General features: G+C 39.1%; 1 protein-coding gene across 1 annotated transcript in view; it reads left to right on the plus strand.

Moving 5' to 3' along the window:
* Positions 1-22742, plus strand: part of MYO3B (myosin IIIB) — a 638187-nt gene that overhangs the window by 489280 nt on the left and 126165 nt on the right. Inside the window, exons 31-32 of the mRNA XM_082465327.1 lie at positions 18512-18572; positions 19501-19600. Coding sequence (XP_082321453.1) covers positions 18512-18572; positions 19501-19600 — 161 coding nt within the window. The remainder of the gene's footprint in view (positions 1-18511; positions 18573-19500; positions 19601-22742) is intronic.

Genomic DNA, 22742 nt, shown 5'->3' on the forward strand with positions numbered 1-22742 from the left:
AGAAAAAGCTTTTGACAAAATTCAACACCCATTTATGATAAAAACTCTCCAGAAAGTGGGCTTAGAGGGAACCTACCTCAACATAATAAAGCCCATATATGACAAACCTACAGCTAACATCATACTCAATGGGACAAGCTGAAAGCATTTCCTCTAAGATCAGAAACAAGACAAGGATGTCCACTGTCACCACTTTTATTCAACATAGTTTTGGAAGTCCTAGCTGCAGCTATCAGAGAAGAAAAAGAAATAAAAGGAATACAAATTGGAAAAGAAAAAGTACAACTGTCACTGTTTGCAGATGACATGATACCATACATAGAAAATCCTAAAGATGCTACCAGAAAACTACTGGAGCTCATCAATGAATTTGGTAAAGTTGCAGGATACAAAATTAATACACAGAAATCTCTTGCATTCCTAAACACTAACAATGAAAGATCAGAAAGAGAGATTAAGGAAACAATCCCATTTACCGTCGCATCAGAAAGAATAAAATATCTAGGAATAAACCTACCTAAGGAAGCAAAAGACCTGTACTCAGAAAACTATAAGATATTGATGAAAGAAATTAAAGATGACACAAACAGAAGGAGAGGTATACCATGTTCTTGGATTGGAGGAATCAATATTGTGAAAATGACGGTACTACCCAAAGCAATCTACAGATTCAATGCAATCCCTATCAAATTACCAGTGGCATTCTTCACAGAATTAGAACAAAAATTTTTACAATTTGTATGGAAACACGAAAGACCCCAAATAGCCAAAGTAATCTTGAGAAAGAAGAATGGAGCCGGAGGAATCAGGCTCCCTGACTTCAGACTATACTACAAAGCTACAGTAATCAAGACAGTATGGTACTGGTACAAAAACAGAAATATAGATCAGTGGACCAGGATAGAAAGTTCAGAGATAAACCCACACACCTATGGTCACTTAATCTATGACAAAGGAGGCAAGAATATACAATGGAGAAAAGACAGTCTCTTCTGCAGGCCTAGAGAGTGGACTTAAGGACATGGGGAGGGGGAAGGGTAAGCTGGGACGAAGTGAGAGAGTGGCATTGACATATATACACTACCAAATGTAAAATAGATAGCTAGTGGGAAGCAGCCGCATAGCGCAGGGAGATCAGCTTGGTGCTTTGTGACCACCTAGAAGGGTGGGATAGGGAGGGTGGGAGGGAGATGCAAGAGGGAGGGGATATGGGGATATAAGTATACGTATAGCTGATTCACTTTGTTATACAGCAGAAACTACACAACAATGTAAAGCAATTATACTCCAATAAAAATGTTAAAAAAAAAAAAGTCTCTTCGATAAGTGGTGCTGGGAAAACTGGACAGCTACACGTAAAAGAATTAAATTAGGGCACTCCCTAACACCATACACAAAAATAAACTCAAAATGGATTAAAGACCTAAATGTAAGGCCAGACACTATAAAACTCTTAGAGGAAAACATAGGCAGAACACTCGTTGACATAAATCACAGTGATCTCTTTTGATCCGCCACCTAGAGTAATGAAAATAAAAAAAAAAAATAAACAAATGGGACCTAATGAAACTTAAAAGCTTTTGCACAACAAGGGAAATCATAAACAAAATGAAAAGACAACCCTCAGAATGGGAGAAAATATTTGCAAATGAAACAACAGACAAAGGATTAATCTCCAAAATATACAAGCAGCTCATGCAGCTCAATATCAAAAAAACAAACACCCCAATCAAAACATGGGTGGAACATCTAAATAGACATTTCTCCAAAGAAGCCATACATATGGCCAAAAAACACATGAAAAGATGCTCAACATCACTAATTACTAGAGAAATGCAAATCAAAACTACAATGAGGTATCACCTCACACAGGTCAGAATGGCCATCATCAAAAAATCTACAAACAGTAAATGCTAGAGAGGGTGTGGAGAAAAGGGAACCCTCTTACACTGTTGGTGGGAATGTAAATTGATACAGCCACTATGGAGAACAGTATGGAGGTTCCTTAAAAAACTGAAAACAGAACTACCATATGACCCAGCAATCCCACTACTGGGCATATACCCTGAGAAAACCATAATTCAAAAAGACACATGCACCCCAATGTTCATTGCAGCACTATTTACAATAGCCAGGACATGGAAGCAACCTAAATGTCCATCAGCAGAGGAATGGATAAAGAAAATGTGGTATTAAAAAAAAAAAAAGAAGAAGAAGATGTGGTATATATATACAATGGAATATTACTCAGCCAAAAAAAGGATCAAAATAATGCCATTTGCAGTGACATGGATGGACGTAGAGATTGTCATACAGAGTGAAGTAAGTCAGAGAAAGACAAATATCATATATTATCGCTTATATGTGGAATCTAGAAAAATGGTACAGATGAACTTATTTGCAAAGCAGAAATAGAGTTACAGATGTAGAAAACAAACGTATGGTTACCAAGGGGGGAAAGGCGGCGGTGGGATGAATTGGGAGATTGGGATTGACATATATACACTAGTATATATGAAATAGGTAACTAATGAGAACCTACTGTGTAACACAGGGAACTCTACTCAGTGCTCTGTGGTGACCTAGATAGGAAGGGAATCTAAGAAAGAGTGGATATATGTATATGTATAGCTGATTCACTTTGCTGTAAGCAGAAACTGACACAACATTGTAAAGCAACTATACTCCAATATCATTTAATTTTTAAAAAATGAGAAAAAAATTTTAAAAAATCAGTTATCTGAGATTAGAGCTTAAAAAAAGATTAGATATAATCTATGCAAAGGAACTAGCACAGTTCTAGACATAATAAATGCCCAATTAAAGATGATGGCAAGTTGTTTTTGGTCATGGTGATAGAAGTAGTAGTAATAATAGTAGCGATAGTAGTATTTAAAAGGTTCCTGTAAAGCTATCCTGATATAAAGAGTCAAGGCCCCTCTGGTTTAGCTCTAGCGCTGTGGACTAAAATAAACATCGAGGATTCCAACACTTTAGAGCAATGCTTACTCTCAGCTTTAAACCGAGAGCCAAATTTTATTTTCCTGTGTTCCTGGCTCTTATCTCAGGGATAAATCTGAGATTGACTTTGGGCCCAAGACTCACCCTTGTCAATATGGCCAGGTTTCACTGGCAACACCGTCAAATGATAACTTTCAGAGCTTCCTTGATTGTTAGAGCCTTCTTAGCGTTTAAAATATTAATTGGTCACTTTATTTTCAAAACCTTTTTGAAGCCAGAAACCTTATCACCAGCTGAAAGGAGCTTTAACGAAACATCTGTTTTGAATTATATTTTTCCTTGTGGATTTGCTTATGGCTATACATAAATATTTATCTGGACTATTTCAATAAACCTTAAATCATCAGTGATCCTTATGCAAAGGACTCTTTTAGAAGGACCGTGGATGTCCAGAATATCAGAAATTAGAGTTTTCTTTATAGGACCAGGTTCCAAGGGCCAGAGGCCTTTTAAAATATTTGGAGGTGTTTGGTGGTTTTCAACATCTTTTGTTTTCCTATTTCTGTATATCTGTTAATGCTGTTCCTTCTAAGTAGAAATCCCTTGCCAGTTCTTTCTTTACCTGTTGATATTTAACCATCTTTCAAGGTCTCACCCATGTGGCACCTCCTGCAGGGCCTTGAAGCAGACTAGTGCCAAAAGAAGAGCAGCGCAGGTGGCAGAATAGAGTGGGCCCTGGCCCCGAGGCAGGATGTATGGGGTGGGGGGCATTCTGGGGAGGGTGAGATGTCCGGTGGGATAAAGACTGAGGATGGGGTGGGAGTGTTGTGATGCAGGGAGAGCTACTATAGGGAATAAGGCAGATGGGAGCCAGGATTTGGGAAGCCTTAAAAGCTGCATGAATATTTTGGACCTTATTCTGTAAGCCAAGAGATGCACACCCACAGTCGCTGGGTAGAGTATGGTCTGCAGACATTTAATTTGGCCTGACAATAGTTTTGAAATTCTCAATTAGTTTCCAACATGTAAAAATAGAAATATTTCATGTAACAATTCAGATTTCTGATGGCTCCTGAAAAGTTGGAGTATCTAGCAGTAATCTCTTAGAACTGAAGAGAGGCTGTTTTCCATTGATACCAACCCACTGGCCTGCTTAATCCATGGCCTGACCCCACCAGCATCTGAGTCTGATTCCTGCCCTATGTGTACAGGGGCTCCATGCAGGTAGAGAAAACAGTTTAGGCTACAGACTCTGGAGCCAAATTGCTTCTTTTCTAGGCCCAGGTCTGTGTCCAACTAGCTAAATGACCTTGGGCAAGTTAAGCATATTTCTAACACTGGTATTTACCTTATATGGCGGTTGTGAGAATAAGCCATAGTAAAATTTTAGAGAACTATCTAGCATATAGTAAGTACACAAAAAATGTTAGCTGTTTACTATATTCTACACAACATAGTAAACTCCAGGGCTTAAACTGTCACATATTTCTGTATGACTCACCAAATCTAGAATCTAGAATCTTTGGCCGTTATAGGCATAAAATGAAAGTAATTAATGAATGGATGAATGAATATGTGCTCTTGAATTTTTATTTCAGTTAGGTCCAAAACTAAATTTTATTACTTTGTCCTCAAGAAATGCTTCCTATTTATCTTGGGTTTGACTTGAACACAATAATTAATTTTTGATAAGGTGGGAAGCTGGCTTTCTCAAAAAGCCAACAGTGCTAACAAAATAAGTGAAGGGGGATGCTGTTAATACTGTGTAGTTTTTCTGTAATGGATCTGCTTTCCTAAGTCAAAAATAAGCCTGCCCCAAGTTTGGGAAGATGTTTAATTATGTATTTTCTTTAAAAGCTCAGTTATTAGCAGGTAGCTGTCTATGGTTAATTCCTTAACTTAAAGGTCAGTTGCCCGGAATCAGCACATAGTGAACTTAAGCAGAAATGATGTTAGAACGCATGTTTGACTTGGGTTCTCCAGCGACCTCCACCCCTACATGAGATCCCTACTTCAAGGCACTGATTTTGTGTCTGGTGCCTCAAAGATGGAGCATGTCCAGACACAATTTGGACAGTCTGTCAGAACGGGTTTCCAGTATGTCCAACACATCTCATACATAGCTGAGGTTTCTATACCACTCCACCAAGGTCTTTAACGTGATCACCTGTGGACAGACTTTTGTGCTTATGCTAATCTGTCCCTAAACACGTTTGCTATCAGCAAATGATGATGACATCAGCAAATGATGGCTTGAGCTCTGTGAAGTTGACCTGCAGGGTTGGATTCACTTTCTCTCTGGAAAACTTGCACATTTACAGAGAACTTGGGTCCAGCAACATTTACTTTTATTTGGAGAAACATCATCTAAAACTGAATGATATCGTCTAAAAAACTGCTTTCTAACTTTATACTGTAAATGTCAAGCAGTTCTCTTATTTATAAAAAGTCAATTTTTTAGTATGCTAATGCCTCTGCTTTTTCTAAAGTAATCTCAACCTCTCTTTAGCTCTCTCCCTTTCCTTCTGTCTTTCTTTCCTTGCTTCTCTCTCTCTCTTTCTTCATCTCTCTCCTTATAGAATTAATACCTCTATCTCTAAAGTTCTGCTTTCCAATCTAAAGGACAATTTCCAGTAATGACAAAATCTGATAAATTCTTCTGACCATTTTGCCATCCCTTGTTCCCTTCCTACGTTACTCTTTTTGTGAGTGTAGGGAATTCTAGAAATTCAACACATCTCTGGTATCTACTGTGCTTGTATCCTCATCAAGACCTTTGCTATATTCAAGCTCAGAATGAATTTTTGACAAAAATACCTTTTCATATTGAGGCTATTGTGAAAGGAAAGAAACTTGAGAAAAGAAAACTTGCTCAAGTTGAAAATATTGCAGGAAACAATATTTGTGTAAAAAATGAATTCTGTATGAAAGCACTTCATTATGAACACTTAAAGAAACTGAGACTATAATCCTTCAGGTTGAAAGAAGATTAACTTTGCACATGTCCACAGCCTCTTTAACTTTATTTCATTTTCTTCTCTGGGTTAGAAGGAAAAAATATTAGTGTTTCAGTTCCAAGTGTATTTTGTGAACTAAACATCAGTTTGCTCCTACCTGTAGGACACAAATATGCCAGCATATTTCCCATTAGCATTGCTCCGGTCTCTTTAAATTCAGAAGGAACCTGAATGAGTGTTTGCCACAGAAGCTGTTGACAGTGGTAATGCCACACTCTCTGTGTGCATCTTAGTAACTTCTCAGACTTGTCTCCTTGATGAGTAGACATAACAGGAGGAGAGTTGAGTTTTTTCTTTTCATCTGAATGGTGTAGGTCAGGGAGACAGAGAGGAAGAGAGAGCTGTGGTGAAACAGAGCTCTAGCAACTGCTGTGATTGGGAAATTAGATAATAAACAGTCCCTGATACCAAGATTCTAATGGCCTAAGATCAACACAGTCTGGAGACGCAGGCAGGAGTGGCCTTCCGCGCTCTGGCCCAGACCCTCCCTGGAGAGCTCTTTGGGTCAACAAGAACAGCCAGCGCTCCTGGCCGGCACCCAGCACTCCTGGCCGGCACCCAGCACTCAGAATGGGGCTATCATTTTTGTTTGCTTTGCAAATATCTTAATGGGAAGTGGTTCAACACCACCTATGGGTTAATCTGAGGGGTTCTGCTTGGCAGCTGTCGGCTCTGAGAACCACATGGCCATTCTCCGGTGGAGGGAGTCGGGCTGACTGTTAACTGCCCAGCGCCAGGTTGAGGCATCTTCTTTGCTCATTGGATTTACTGACTGGCAGGAAGCACCTTGTTGTCTTTTATTTTTAGTTTGTTCCTCCTGGGAGGGTAAAGGTGTCATTCTCAGATTCAGTTGTGCTTTTCCCTCTAGGGCAGGATGGTTGTTTGAATTAGTTTCACTAGCATGCACCATATTTCTTTCACCCAAGCTCATTCCCATAGAATCTGAAATGTGATAATAAAAGTGGTGGTGTGGTGGTGATGGAGGTTCTGGTATTGTTGCAGGAAGAAGGATCTAGTATGTTAGCCTGGGCGGGGGGGAGGGCTCCACAGCACTGTCTTCACCTGGGAGCTCCGTAGTTGAATAGATACTTAATTTCTTAAGAATCCTTGCTCTACTGTTCCCTTAGTTTTCTCTTCTCTGCCTGAATCTGGCTTTCACTTGTCTTGACCCATGGGAATGCCTCACTGGGTGACTTGGCCAACTCATGTCTTCCTCGAGCTGTGTCAGCTGACATTGGCACAAATGAGCACTTTATTTATGCTTTCCTCCCTGGATTTTAGGCAGGGTTGGATACTTTCCACAGTGCAGGTTAGGGAAGTTTCTAGACTAATGACAGACTTGTAGGCAGTTTCCAAATGCCCCATTTGTAAAAATGCATAAAGTTTAGATGACTCTATAGATCCTGGAACAAATGTCCAGCTACCCTCAGTAATAGTGCAGCCTTGCTTCTAAGACCTTTTCCTTTCCTGAAGGTTTCCACACCTATTTGTAGGGTTGCCTGGTGGTTGAGAGCAGGGGCCCTGGACTCCACTAGACCTGCTACTACTAAGGGTAAGATCTTGATGAACTTACTTATTTTCTCAGAGCCTCTGTTTCGTCATCTTTAAATGGAAGATAAAAATGGCATAATGACTACCTCACCGGGTCACGAAAGTTAAACGAGAGAACACAAAGCACACGGCATTTCATCTGACACACAGAAAGCACTCATGAATAGTAGTAATAGGGAGAGTTACTATTGTTATTTCGGAGGCATTCACCTTTCTTTATGTAAACCCTAGTATTATACATTCCTTTCCAAAGTCCTCATTTTGAAGTCTGTTAATCCCAACCCTTTAAAATTAAGCCAGTGCCAAACTGAGGACAATTTCAGTATCAAAGTAAATAATGATAATAAAAGAATGTAATATATTGAATACAGTAAGAATTCATGAATCCACATTGATAGAAGGAAGGAGGAAATGAAGGAAAGAAGAAAGGAAGGAAGGGAGAGAGAGAGGAAGGAAGGGAAGTGGGGGAGGAAGGAAAAAAAAAACAGAGTAGGCTTTTCCTTGCAGTAAGATGTGAAATAATAAATGTAAAAGGAATGATGAAGGCATAAAATCACCATTTCGCAGCTACCAAAATAATCATTGTTTCAGGCAGGAATCTTCAATGGATGCTAAAACTGGTAAGTGAAAGCTTAAGGAGTAACAAGCTATTTGCATAGTCTTAGAGTAAATCTCCATAAGATGCTTATTAATTACAAAAGGTCAGTGGGAGAAATCTGGCAGACACCACCTTAACCAAGTGATGGAAGTTAGCATCACCAGTAATCAGACAAATTGACAGCATGTGCCTCCTGATAGGACGCACTGAGAAGAACACAACATCACTTCTGTGGATTTCCTGCCAAATATGCGTAACCTGAATTTAATCATGAGGAAACAGCAGATAAACCAAACAAAGGGACTTCTTCCAAAATGACTGACCTGTGGGCTTCAAAGTCAAATGCAAAGGGTGACTGAGGAACTGTTCCAGATGAAAGGAGATTAAAGGAACATGACAACTGAATGCAATGTATGATCCAGAATTTTCTTTTTCTGTAGAAGACATCATTGAGACAATAGGCAACATCTGAGTATAATCTACACATTGGATAATAGCATTATAGTAACATTAATTTCCCGACTTTGATCATTGCACTATCGTCATATAGGCGAGTGCCCTTGCTTTTAAGAAACACACACTGAAGTATTTAGGGATAAAGGAATATCAGGTGCAACTGACTCTCAAGTGGTTCAGAAAAAATTTTATGTATTTGTATGTGTGTATGGTTATCAGTATACATATACCAAAAGAAAGACAGAGAGAGGATAAAGCAAATGTATACATTGCTAATATTTGGAGAACCTGCTGAGGAATATACAGAATTCCTTATACTAGTCTTGTATCTTTTCTATAAATATGAAATTAGGTCAAAATAAAATGTTAAAATGAAAAAAGTAAGACAGTGCTACTTCCCTCCTTTAGACAGGGCAGTCACTCAGCCACTTTCTCTTTAGAAACTGATCCCTCCCCATCCACACCTCCATGTCTGTCCACATCAGCATGGCACCGCTCAGGGTCTGTCCTCGAGCTTCTCCCCTGTGACCTCGCCGACTGGTCAGCACCTGCTGCACACAATCTTGTTCAGGCTTTTTCACTTCATTTTTTCAAAACTCCCTAAAGTGTTTCTCCTCTACCCTCACGCCCCCGCCCTCATCTGTCTTTGGGTCTCATCACTTAGTGCCACGCTCATCCTGCACTTATTTCAGGGCTTCTTGCTTCTCTTTCCCCGAAATGAACACTGCGTTCAGAATTAAAGGGGGAAAACTGGATTAAATATTATCTTTGGGGGCTGCGCTGGCGACAAGAGCGTCATCCAAGAAACGTGGATGTTAGACCCATCTCTTCCTCTGACTCACCTGGACAAGTCCTATCACCCCTCTGGGCCTCAGTTTCCCCGCTTACAACATGAAAAAAATATACAGTAACCGGTCTCTGAACTTTCCTTTGCCTCCACAAGTCTATGCCTGGCCTAATCCACTCTTTAAAGTGCTAAAACTGTAACTCAACCCACAAGTTACCTTGTGACCCCACCCAAAGGAGAGACAAAGGTTACAGAGTGGAAGCCACTCCAGATAACTGTCATTGTCATTCTCCACCCTGCCGAGCCTGAAGTGTCCAAGTTCAGGGATTTGTCTTTCAGAAGTGCAGTAAGTATAACACTTTGCTGAGTGTGCATTTTATTTCTAAATTCTGACCATTTATACCTCTCAGTTTAATCCTCTTAAAATCCTGTTGTCTTATATTTTCATTTTATTCTGCCAGAAAGGACAAATTAATCTTTTTGCCCCAGTTTGGCAAGAGTTTTTATTCATATTTTGCCGATGAAGAAGCTGAGGTGCTGATTTGCCCAAGTTAGAGTTGCCACCTTTGGCAAATGAAGATGCAGGATACCCACAGAAATTTGAACTTTATATAAACAACAAATTTCTTTTTAGCGTAAGTATGTCCCATGAAGTACTTGAAAATTTTTATGCTAAAAAAACAATTCACCTTGTACCTGGAATTCAAATTTAACTGGGTGTCCTGTATTTTATATGGCAACACTAGCCCAAGTGCTTGGGAACTAATATATCATGAATATGTATGTATATATCATGAATATATATATATCATAAAGTGTGTTGCTAAACTTTTACCCAGTGTTTACATCAGTCCTCTGACCTCTATGTGCCATAACATATAAAGTTTTTTACCCGTTAGGCGCTTTCAGTTGAAAACGTATTCAAAGACATCAATTCCCATTTATTTACTAAGGTCTTTACTCACATATCATCTACTGTACCCACTTCATCTAAAATTGCAGAGCCTGCCACCAGCACTTCCTATACCCCTTCCCTGCTTTAATTTTCTTCTTTGGCCCTTACTTCTATTGAACATGCTAACATATGTACTTATTTTTTCATTTATTATCTACCTTCCCCGCTAGAATGTAGGTTCTTATGAGCATAGGCATCTTAGATTTTCTGTTCACTGCTGTATCCCCCAAAACAGTAGGAGACAAATTAAAGGGGCTCAATAAATATTTGTGGAATGAATGAGTGATGTCTGGGAGGCTGTTGAGGACCCTATATTGCACAATGTAATATCCGTTCTTATAACCATAGAGAATCTCAAGAAGGCTTGCCACCAAATTAGAGCCTTGAGTGTGGCACAGATGTGTATAATCTTAATATTAGTCCATAGACATAAGGTGAGTAAAAGGTCAGCAGGTCAGGGGTTAAGTATTACCTCCAGACCTAGTCTGGATTTAATTTAATCTGCCTCCTGGTAGGTTTTCTAGAGTTAAATGTTTGTCACCCCAGGTGTCATTTATTAAGATCCCAAATATGATTGAGTGAATATCTGGAAGAGCCCAGTAACAAAATGGCACTGGAGGCTGAGAGCACACGCTCTGTGTCCACAGGATCTGGGTTTGTATCTGCGTATCTGGGTACCTCCTGGGCAGGTTCCTGAAACAGCCCAAGCTTCAGCTGTGAAATGGAGACCCTGGTAGGGTCTCCATTTCTAGTGTGGATGCGAGGATTGAATGGTCAGCTCTTCCGCCTGTGCTGTGGCCCTCAGCCCATGGCCATGCAGTCCTTTGGGTCACGTGCTCTTCCTTACTACTGCATCTTAATTGCATCCCCAGCCCTGAGGCCAGGTTTTCTCTTGGCTCCCTTGGTTGCTGGCAAAGAACTGAAGTAAGCTTTATGGGTTACTTTAAGTTTAGGTTACTTTAAGGGCTCTCCACTGAGTGTCCTTTTTTTCCCAATAAGGCGAACATTCTCAGCAGAATGAAGAAAAGCCTTCTGCTCTTACCGTAGACTTCACACAGTGACAGCTGCCTGCAATAAAATAGTAAAGGAGAGAAAAAAAGAAATGAGGATACAAGAAGTGGCAAATTAAGACTGTATGGGCTCATGGTTGGGGAAAAACAATGAGGCAAACAAATGTGATCAAATTTAAAGGGCTCAGTGGGATTTGGGAAATTAGCATAAGTACATAAACTAGTAGTGCTAACTTACAGCAATGGCATTATGAAACATTTATCAGCCTTTTTGAGCCCTTTTGTTGAATTTCTCCTTGAGCCATGTTCTAAAACTTAGACTAATTGTGTCCAAGAGCAAACAAATATCCATAAATTTAAGTATAACTTGCATTCAACTCATTCAGTAATGACACTGACTTGGGGTGAGATACAGGGTATGCACTCAAAGCAGAAAAGTTACCAAGTAGCCAAACCCAATGAGAAAAAAATAATACAAAAGCTGTCGTCATTCCTTTTTGTTTCCCTTTTTTCCTACTGCGATGATGATCTTATTTTACATGATTATTGCTTTCATTTCTCCTATACTCTTTGTATTTCCTTCATACCATATATTAAAGCCCGGGAATAATGTTTTCCCTCTTTAGAAATCAAGAAATGCCAATTAAAATAATCATGAGTTACCACTTTTTTTTTTTTTTTTGGCTAGAGAGGTAAGCAAAGATTAAAAAGACTGATAATACCCAGTGTTGGTGATATGGCAAATGGGTCCGGTCCTTTCATAGTTTTATGGTCATGAGTGTTCATTTTTGTTGCTTTTTAAAGGAGAATTTGATGATACAATTCAAAAGCTTTAAAACAGAAAATTTGTTCACCCTTTAACCTAATAGCCTTAAATTTAGATTTATCTTAGTCAAATTTGTATGGGTACTCATAACTATATGCACATATCTTTAATGACCCATTATTTATAATATCATAAAACTGGAAACAACTTAAAAATCCAAAAAAAGAGATTACTTAAATCATTTATGATAATCAACCAATGTAACATTGTACAACCATAAATATGACATATGTGCACACTTACATATGTTGTATTCCACACAAATGTATGGGAAGATGCTCATAATACAAAAGGTAAGTTAAAATGGCAAATATATCATGAGCCATTATTTTTTTAAATGTATATTATATACATAGAAAAGCATCTGAAAATATATACAGAAAGATATTATATCTGGGCGTAGAGATTCTCCCAGAATTTTATTTTCTTCTCCTTGAATATTTGTATTTTATACAGTATAACAGTGAATATATATTATTTTTTAATCAGAAAAAAACTTTAATCAGACAGAGGAAAAAAAAGGAAACATTTTACCACCAGTTCTTTTAGTCATTTACTTTGGGCAGAAAGTCAGATATTGCTACACTTTCATTGATTAGTGATTGGTGAATATTCAGACCTCTTGGGAGTTTAGAGCATTTTCATCAAATAAAAAATAGAGAAGAAAAGAAAACACCGATGAGCACAGGAATAAGAAGAACTGTGATATCTCAAAAGCCAAGTGAATTATGGTACTTGCTCTTCGCTTTCCCTCCCTTGATCAAAATTTGATGAAGCTTGCCTTCGGTAGATGATTTGCACTTTTAATTGGTCAAGATGTGGTACCAGATGAGTCAGTTACAGAACCAAGTTTTCAGTATGGTTATGCTCGGTAGACTGTGGGAACACACCAAGGAGCCTCCAACTCCGCCCCGAGTGGAAGGGGTGGCCGGGATGGGGATGGGACAGGAAAGGCTCTTCAGAGGAGCCGACCCCCTGAGCTAAAGGGTACGGATGCAGTGGCCAGGTGGGCAAGAGAGGAGATGACATTGCAGCTAAAAGCACAGAAGTATGAATACAACCCTGGGGGGATTTAGTGTGTGCTTTGCAAATACTTAGGTGGTGGTGGTGAATAGAAAACAAAGCATTCTAGAAATCCTAACTTTTCAGTTTTTGTAATAAAAGATGCATTAACTTATACACTTTGGGTGCCTTCGAACTTAACACAATAATCTGTGTTCTTAAAACATTATCTTCCAATCTCCTGTGCCTTCAAAGCTATTTAAATAAATATAAGCAGTAAGAAGAATATGCAATGACACCTAGCTGATATAAATCAGGAAAGAGTTGATACATAGTGACAGTGTGGGTGTATTCAGACCTGGGTGTTGTTCCACGTTTATACCCTCAACCCTTAAAATATTCAGATTCCATATAAGAGCTAAGTAAGTGTGCTTGAGTTGCCAGTTCAACCTACGGCCAGTTCACATAGAAACCTTGTTAGCACTCAGGTTAGCACAGGATCTTTTACACAGGGCAGTGTGCTCTTCTCTGATGTCATCCCTTAAATGTCTTAATTTACCTTCAGAACTTGAACTTATTGAAACCATTTCTAAAGGTGTTTATGTTTTCTATTATCTTTCATGGTAATAACTTCCAGAAGGAAAGTTGTATGACTTATTTGTCTGAAACCTGCCTCCCTCAAGATTCATGGGCCTCCTACTGTGTTAAAATATCTTGGTCTGAGCATATCTTTTGCAGGGTGGATTGGCTGCTGATTCTTGGGAAAAAGAAATGACCTCTTTGTATTAAAAGCTCCATGTACAGATTTTTTTCAGAGCTGTTGAAGAGGCAGGAACAAATTTGCTTGGTTATGCTGATTAGCCTTTGTCCCAGGGCTACCAAGTAAGACATGAGTTTACAATGAGAACTACTCCCAAATCTGGACACAGCGGGAAGCTAAGAAAAATCAATCCACAGTGAATAAGCTGCAACCTATCCTGTTTTGAAATTAGATTGTGCTTGCAAGTGAATGACTAATGGCTTTCATTTGTGGATGACTAATGGATTTCTCAGTTTGTCTAGAAGCCATTCTAAATTATAATTGATAAAAGATAACACACAATCTTGCCAGTTTTATCAAAGCTAATAAAAACTGTGCAAAGAAATTTAAATGAAGTTTAGAAAATGGAGAGTCAAAGGGTAGCGTGTCTCTATTCGTGTCCAAGAAAAAAGTTACTGATTCTAACCCTAAAGTTGAAAAAGGCCAGTTACAAGACCTGATTGGTCAGATCCTGGAAGACCACCCTGCTTCCTTTGTTTTCATTCTTATGTGTAATTTGGTCTCCAGAGCGTATCAGCCAACTAGTGAGGGGGAAAGTATAGTCCAGATTATTGTATTCACTGTAAAATCACACACTGGCATTCTACTTTTCAAATATGACTCTTCTGAGTTTGGTTAGTACAACTCGGCTCTCGAAAAAATCATTACCCCTCAACGAACTGGCAAACTGACTTTTGGAGGCTGCAAAGCTGAGACCCAGTTTTGGAACAAGGTGACTTCACCTAGTGCTGCCAGCCCAGCATGACTAAGCCAGCTGGCCCCATGGATCTCTGCTGCACAAGAGAGATGCTGGGGCATTCTTGGCAGCCGTGTGCTCAGGAGCCAGCCTTCCCCCTGCCTCCCATCCGGTCGCACTGGGATTGGGGGTTAAGAAAAGGGAATTCAGTGTGACTTTCGTCTGGGGGGCTTTTCAGGCAGAGGCCCAGCAGAAGGGTTTTCAGTGGTGACGGAGAATTTTCGTCTCCCCAAGAACCCACAATTCAATGACTGCAGTAAAGCAGCAGAGTGGCCAAGCCCTGGAGGTAATCTGCTTAAGACTTTAGTCATGACTTCTGAGAGGCTACAGGAGCCCTAGAAATATGCAGTGAATCATTTCTAGAGAGACAACTGCCTCCTATTCACCACCCTTTGATAACCAAATGTATTGCTTCTGTCATTTAGCATCAGATTCCTTACAGGGGCTGAGAACAGTGTTATTTCAAAAAATTTCTCCTGCAGGTTCAAAATAATAATACCATGCTTTAAAATGAATAATTCCTTAATATCATCTAATACCAATCAAAATTTCCCAATTGTTCTAAGAATTGTCCTTTACACCTGTTTGTCCAAGCCAAGATCTAATCTAGGACATTACATCAACTTGTTATTTCCCTAAATCTCTATTAATATACAATACTCCTTTTTTCATGGCACTGACTTGTTAAGAGAATGAGCCAATTATTCCATAAAATAACTCACCTTCTATATTTGTCTGCTTGATTCTTTGCAGTCCTAGCTTTTCCCCTCTATAACTTGTGTTTGGGGTAAACTGTAAGTTAGATCTAAAACTTGGATTAGATTAAAGTTAAATGTTTTGACTAAAAGAAAAAATATAAATATCCTGGGTGATGTCAAATATTTCATATTGCCTCACATCACAAGACAATATTGTCTGGGCATTAGTGGTGCTAAGATTTGCACTGGATTGAGATGGTAACCTGATTTCTCCCATATGCAGTTCCCTTGCTCCCCTTGTGACCTAAAGAAGGAATCTGTACGGTGGTACTTTGGCACCATATGAATGTCCTATTCACCATCAATCATTTGTCTAAGGTTTTATCAGTAACCTATAATTCATATCTGAATCAATAATTTCCCTTGGAGTCTCCTTTTCTATGTAGGCAGGTTTTATGCTGCACTATTTACTAGTTATGACATGAAACAAGTCATTAGCTTCTTGAGTCTTAATTTCCTCACCTGTAAAACGGGTATAAAAATAGAACCAATCCACATGGTTGTTGGAAGTATTAGATGAGATAACCATGTATCCATGCTTTGACCATGGCCTGGTGGCATGTGTGCAGGCAATAAGCATTGGATATTTTTTCATTGTGCTTTTCCTTATTTTGGTGGTGACAGCTTGCAAAGCATTATCCATTTGTTGCCAGGCTCAAGTCCCTGAGGCAAATGACAACATATCTGATAAATTTGCTGCAAAGGAGTTGAGACAGTTAGACTTTTGAAGAAAGTTGACTTAACCCTTTTTAAAAAGGCAAATTGGAACTTGTTTCAAGTAAGGGCTGCTCAGGTTAGTGTTTTCTAAGGCATGTTATAAGAACCAGGGCCTCGGACATGCTCCAGGGGAGGATTCTATTGTTAGGGTAACGTCTGGGGAATGCTGCCTGTTCTCTCCCACTCTTAAGGTTTCACTGTGCATATTATTAAGTTAAAGGTTCTGGAAATCCTCTTAGGAAAGAAACCTGCCTAACTTTGTTTAGTCAAGTATTTTCTCATCTATTTGCCTTTGGACACTACCCATCCTGCATCCGCCTTTTAAAACCATGTAACACATGAAAAAATTACATTGAGATGCCTTAGATTCTCCCAAAGGCTTGAATGAGAAGGTAGTCAAACTGATGAGCTGACTGCCAGTGTATTGTTGGAGGGTATCTGCACTGACCTTGGGACCTGAAAAGCCATGCAAGCAAGAGGAGTTCTTAAGAGGTTTCATTTTCTTGTAGGTGCAGGAAAGGCAGAAATTGGAGACCCCATGGTAATTCAACAGCTAAACTCTCTTCCTTAGATTTTCTCCAAAGCCCACCAGGACTCCTAGAAGAACTGAATCCACCTGTGCTATAGGTGTCCCACTGCCACTGAGACCTGCCTAAGCTGACAGGAATGAGTTCCTTGGGCCAATGCACAGAGACCCAAGGGCATTGGAGAGGGGGGTGTCATTGTTCAGAGGAAGAGCAGAGGATTTGGAGTCAAACTAACAGGGGTCAGTGTCTTAGCTCTGCCAGGTACGTGCCATGATCCCTGGGCAGATGCGTTGCCCTGTCTGAACTACAGTTTCTTCAGCTATATAATAGGGACAGTTAAAGCACTTAGCTCAAATGGTTGTGAAATTCTTATTAGATATATAAAAGCATTTTTAAAAATATGAAGTGCTATATAAATGCTACTTAATTTAATTTTAATGTAAAGGGTATTCTTCATGGCCCATATTTTGGGGGTCCCCTAGCCCTTTCATCCATTCAAGTTGTCAAATATTTATTGATCACTTACAGTGTACCAGGCACAGGGTTAGATGCTAATATAGAGTACAGAATAAAGCAGACCTAGTCCCCGCCTTCTTGGAACTTACGTTTCATAGTGGGAGACATATGATAAACAATTATACACACACAAATAAATATATATGTATATTCATCATAGTCTCCTCTCCCCAGGTACTGATGTGATATTTTTTAAATGGGTATATTGTTTATAATGTATATAGATGCATTTTGAAGGTAATACCAATGAACCATTCACAGAAATTCAAAACATGAAATTGTCAGTTTAAGTAAAGAATAAGATTTTAAATGTGGAGCTAGAAGAGCCCTTAGGAATAACTTATTTCAATCCCTTAATTTTATAGATGAGGGAAACTAGAACCCAGAATACTACAGAAATTTACCCAATTGTGTGTGTGTGTGTGTGTGTGTGTGTGTGCACGCGCACGCATGCATGTGTGTGTATAAGAGAGACAGAGACAGAGACCAGAGAGGAAGATCAGGGATCTTGAGGCAGGAGTTAGAATCCAGACTTCCCTTCCCCTAGTCAGTGCTTTCCACATTCCTGGGTTCCATATGAAAGGAGTTGTAAGAGTCTGTTTATATAACAGTGAGTTATAATCATCACACTTTTATACAGTGTGTTCCAATTTCTGGAAATTGGGGCACAGCACAGTTGATTTTTCCAAACTTTGCTCCATGAAACATTACTAGATATTAATAGGTTATCACTTTTTAAATTTCTCGGTTACAGTAGTTAAGGAAACTGAATTCTCCCCCCATACACCCCACTTTAGAAACCCATAAATGCATATTGTGATTGTGAAAGATCATTCTGCAGTAAGGAAACCTCTTAAACTATGTACAGTTCAGCATTTCCCAAACTTATTTGACTACAGGATCTATTTTGAATTATTTAACAACGTGATTAACGTGCTGGGTGGGAAGTAGAGCCTTAGCATCAACTTGGTTGGCTACTCGGTAAAGTCTGTGAACGCCAATAGTAAACTGGATTGGATCACACAACTTTAAAAGGGGCAGTTTCTTGGGTCTTAGCATCTCAGGCTGACTGTGGGTGTATGAGCAGCACCTGGTAGGATGCATTTCCTTAAGTTGACCATATCCTTCTAACCAAGGACTGGAATGGAAAACAATGGAATCTTATTTAAAGAGTATTTTCTGATCCATTTTTGGAGGAAAGCAACCCTCTTTAAGTTTTTTTTTAAATTATCATTTTCAGGCCTTCTAAAAATTATTATTATTTTTATTTTTAGGCATTCACAAGCCCAGAGTTCTTCAGAAGGGTGTGATGTCTTCGCAGGACATTCAAATAAGGTAGAAGGACATCTTGATTCTGAAGTAACTGTATCCTTATTACAGACTCATCCAAGTCCGTGGTCGTGGTGCCTGTCTATGGTGGCTTGGTCAGGCCATCCAAACATGAACTGTTAGTGATAGTTCGAAGGCTTTGAGACAAAAGCCCAGCTTGCTAAAGAATTTTGGTTCAGCAGAGAGACAGGGAGGTACAGTGAAGAGAGAATCAAAAGCCTGGGAGTTTGCTGCTGAGAATAAATGCTAGCTGCTCCCTGAGGTGATTTGTCTGTGCACTCCACTCTCTACAGATGTTAGAGCCTCTTTTTGAGTAAGGACCTGAGGTTCTTTGGTAGCACTTTGATATCCTGCTCGAATTCAATATGTGAAATGGAGGCGTCTCTCTGTGACTTGGAGCCCACAGCAGGCTTTGAAGTCTGATCCAATTTTTACTGCCTACTATTTGATGTTGAAAGGATGAAATGAAGAAAATGTACAGTTTTTGCCAGTAACTCTGCTGAGCATATGTAAGATTAAAAAAACAAAATCCTTTGGATGATATACTTAGAAATGTTAAGTAGATTAATACCTTCCTATAGGTTTTCTTTTTTCTTTCTTAGGGATAAAAATTAGTATAGGAGAAAATCAGCACATAGCTGTTTTCTACATGGACTATAATTAATTTAAGAGGGGGCTAGGTTGGCTTGTTCAGAGGAAGAAATAAATGGATGAAGCAAAAGGTGCTGAGACTTTGCAGCTAATTGCCCCAAGGAGAGGACCTCTACTCAGTTCTACTGCAAGACACGTGCAACTAACCACATGACCCCAATACACTTAGATTTTTCCCTAGTACCATTGAGGTTAAGGGTCCCTTAGTTAAATGGAAGCCAAGTTCTAAGGCTGCCTCATCCGAGGATAAAAATGATGTTTCTCTTACTGGGTCTTTCTGAAGCACTCAGTTTCTGGGACTGAGTCTCTCTCTTCTCAGACATGCCACGCTGCTCCAGATCGCCCAGGACTGAGTCCCTCGAGGGGAGCCCCTGCAAAATCTGGTAAGAAGAACATTTTGAATTGCAAGCTGTTTCTACCATTTGCATGCTTTTGTACTTTTAATGAGTTGTTTAGGCAGGACTGTGTAGAAGGCAGATAGTAGTATAACCTAATGTTAGCAGAAAGTTCAGGTTTGGGAAGCCATAAAGACTGGAAACAAAACTTGCATTAGAAGTAGTAGTTTATCGCCCACCTGTGCCACTGAAGTTTACTTTTTTGAAGGAAGAAAATGAATATCAAAGGCCATACTTTTCCCTTTACTTGTAAGAACCTCAAATTAGGAAACTGCTTTAAAACTTTATTTTCTAGTGCTCGCTTCGGCAGCACGTATACTAAAATTGGAACGGTACAGAGAAGATTAGCATGGCCCCTGCACAAGGATGACACGCAAATTTGTGAAGCGTTCCATATTTTTAAAAAAACTTTATTTTCTTAAAGGAAAGATAAACAATTGACCAGCTTTCAGTGGAGCAGATAGTTCAGGGTCAAAATCTAGGGCTTGGTAAAGACTACGGATTTAGAGAGAAGTTCTGCCGTATTGGCAACACAGCTGTTCTTTCAGCAAGAATGTAGACATCTTGCTACACTCTTATGGAAAATAGAATTTTTGGCCCCTTTTCTAAATTATTCGCTACAGAATATAGTAAAAAGTCAGTTTGGGGCCATATGTATGGCTATAATCAATACTTCTGGAAGATAAAATAGAAGCATGATCATAAGAAATATTTATGAACCAGGAAATACTAAGCACAAGGTGGATCATTCCAAAGGAAAAAACATTTTCAACTTAAAATACTAATATTACACTTACTATTGACCTCATTTATTTTTCTGAAATATGCAGTAGTTTCTTAGGTTTCTCAAATTTTCTTCTTAGTCTGTTTTTCAGTGACAAAGTAGTATAATATGAAGTGGGAAATGCGTAATAAATGTGTTAGGACCTTCAGTTCATACAAAGCAAACTCTTCAAGAGAGATGAGAGAGGATTAGTGTATTATAGCAGAACCTTTTAAATGAATATGCCAAAAATGATAAAACTGTCCAATGGACTAATTTCCCCACAGCCGGATAGTGTTTAGGAATAAGGCCACATGAGGTAGGGGTAGGAGTAGTGCAAAAAAGAAAATTGAGGAAAAAGATCGTGTGGTGGGACAGAATCCATTATGCGCGAATTTGGTTGGCATTTTTCTCTATCCAAACAGACCATTTCTACCTTTTAATTGGGATATTTAGACCATTTACATCTAATGAGATTGTTGATATATTTTGGTTTATATCTATCATCTTGCTATTTGTTTTCCATGTGTCCCATCCGGTCTTTGTTCTCTTTTAGCATTCTACTTTAAAATACACGTAAAAAGAAAATTCTAAAGCATGGTTGAGTAGCCAAAGGCACAGATTCTGGAGTCAGACCTGCCTGGGTTCAAATCTCTGCTTTCTTGTGTAGTGTTAATAAAGCTATGTAACAACTCCTTACCTCAATAACTACACATGTAAAATAGGGAAATGGTAGTTCATAGCCAAAGGGTTGTACTGAGGATTAAATAAGCTAGTAGAAGTAAAGGGCACAGCATGGTGTCTGGTTCATAGTAAGGGTACATTATTGTGTCAGATGCTGCAGTGGTATTTACTGCTATTGATATTATATAAATGCAAATTAAGTATAAAAAATGGGTAGAGAAATAAAGTTCTTACTGTAAGGCATTAAGTTTTGGTGGTATAGTTTAGGAGGAGTAAAAATATATTTCATTTTAAATTAACTACGAAGGAGACTTGTTGGATTATAATCATCTTTCCCTCTCTTTAGAAAAGGATCCCCAAAAGTCAAACTTTTTAATAAGTTTCACATGTGATTTGCTGTAAATGGTTCATATGCACTTTCCTGTCACAGTTCCTCCTTCCTTCCAATCTAGATGGTTTTCTGTTGGCTCTGCCACCACTACCATGACTTCTCCTTAAACTCTTGTAAACAGTATCCTAAGTGGTCTTCCTGCTTCCATTCTTTTCCTCCTTCAACTTCCCTCATGCACGGATATCTGAGGAGCTTTTCTAAAGCATACCCTGATCGTCACATTCTGTTCCACTATAATCTTCAGTGGCTCCCCATTGTTCCAGCATCATCTCTAAACTTCTTGGCATGACATACAAGGCTGTCTCTGTTCTGGTCCTAATCTTCCTTTCTAGCTCTATCGTCCGCTGATCTCTTTGCCTTATTCTGTGCTTCAGAATATCCAAACTACTCTCTCTCCTCCACGCATGCCCAGTGTGTTCTTTCTCTCCTCTGTGATTTTGTTCGTACTGCTCCCTTGCCCCACCTGTCCTCCCTTACTGTTCATTCCGAGTCCTCTCCGTTCTTCAGAGTCCACAATGGCTTCCTCTGAGCCCTTTGACTTTCCTTTAGTACTTACTGCATTCTGCCTTGTATTACAGTTATTTTCATGCATCTACTAGATTTTAAACTCTCTGGGGTCCTATCTTTTCATTTCTGAATTCTCTCCTCGCAACCTAGCCTAGGTTCCTAAATTGAATTCTTGAGCATCCAAAGCTGTGATGAAATATAGTGGAAGCAAGAATGAAATGAAACTCTTGAGTAAATGCGTCAGAGAAAGTTTTAAACCGTATTTTTAATAATCCTGGAACAAAATAAAAGATCTCTTAGGCACCCCCAAATAGGTAGAGCATACCGGTGGAACAAGTTAAAAAGATCCAAGTCGTTTCATTTTCTTGCTGTTGTTGTTCTGAGCAGGGGGAGAGGGAAGGAAGGCTTGGGCAGGAAAAAGCATTTATAAATCAGATTCCTCTTGACCTTAGAAGGCAACAAAGGTGGATTGAAGAACAAAAGTTTTCCAGTTTTGTTTACGTTTTCAAGGTGATAAGCTGCAAAACTAAGAGTATATTTATTCTGCAAGAGACATTTTAGCCAGTTGTACCTTTATGTTTAATTCTTTGCCTTAAATGACCTGTTATTTCAATCCATGTTTCTGTGAAAGCCTGAGAATATTATGACCTTTTCAGTTTTAAGAAAACACCAACACCCAATGATGTTGCCTTCTACCTTGCCGTGAGTGCTAACTTCAGTGTTTCATAAAGGGGTCTGGGGGATATGGGGGTAGGGGGAGGCAGGGAGTAAATCTAAAGTTGCTT

This window comes from Balaenoptera physalus, assembly GCF_965194825.1.
Source record: "Balaenoptera physalus genome assembly, chromosome: 6".
Lineage (NCBI taxonomy): Eukaryota > Metazoa > Chordata > Mammalia > Artiodactyla > Balaenopteridae > Balaenoptera > Balaenoptera physalus.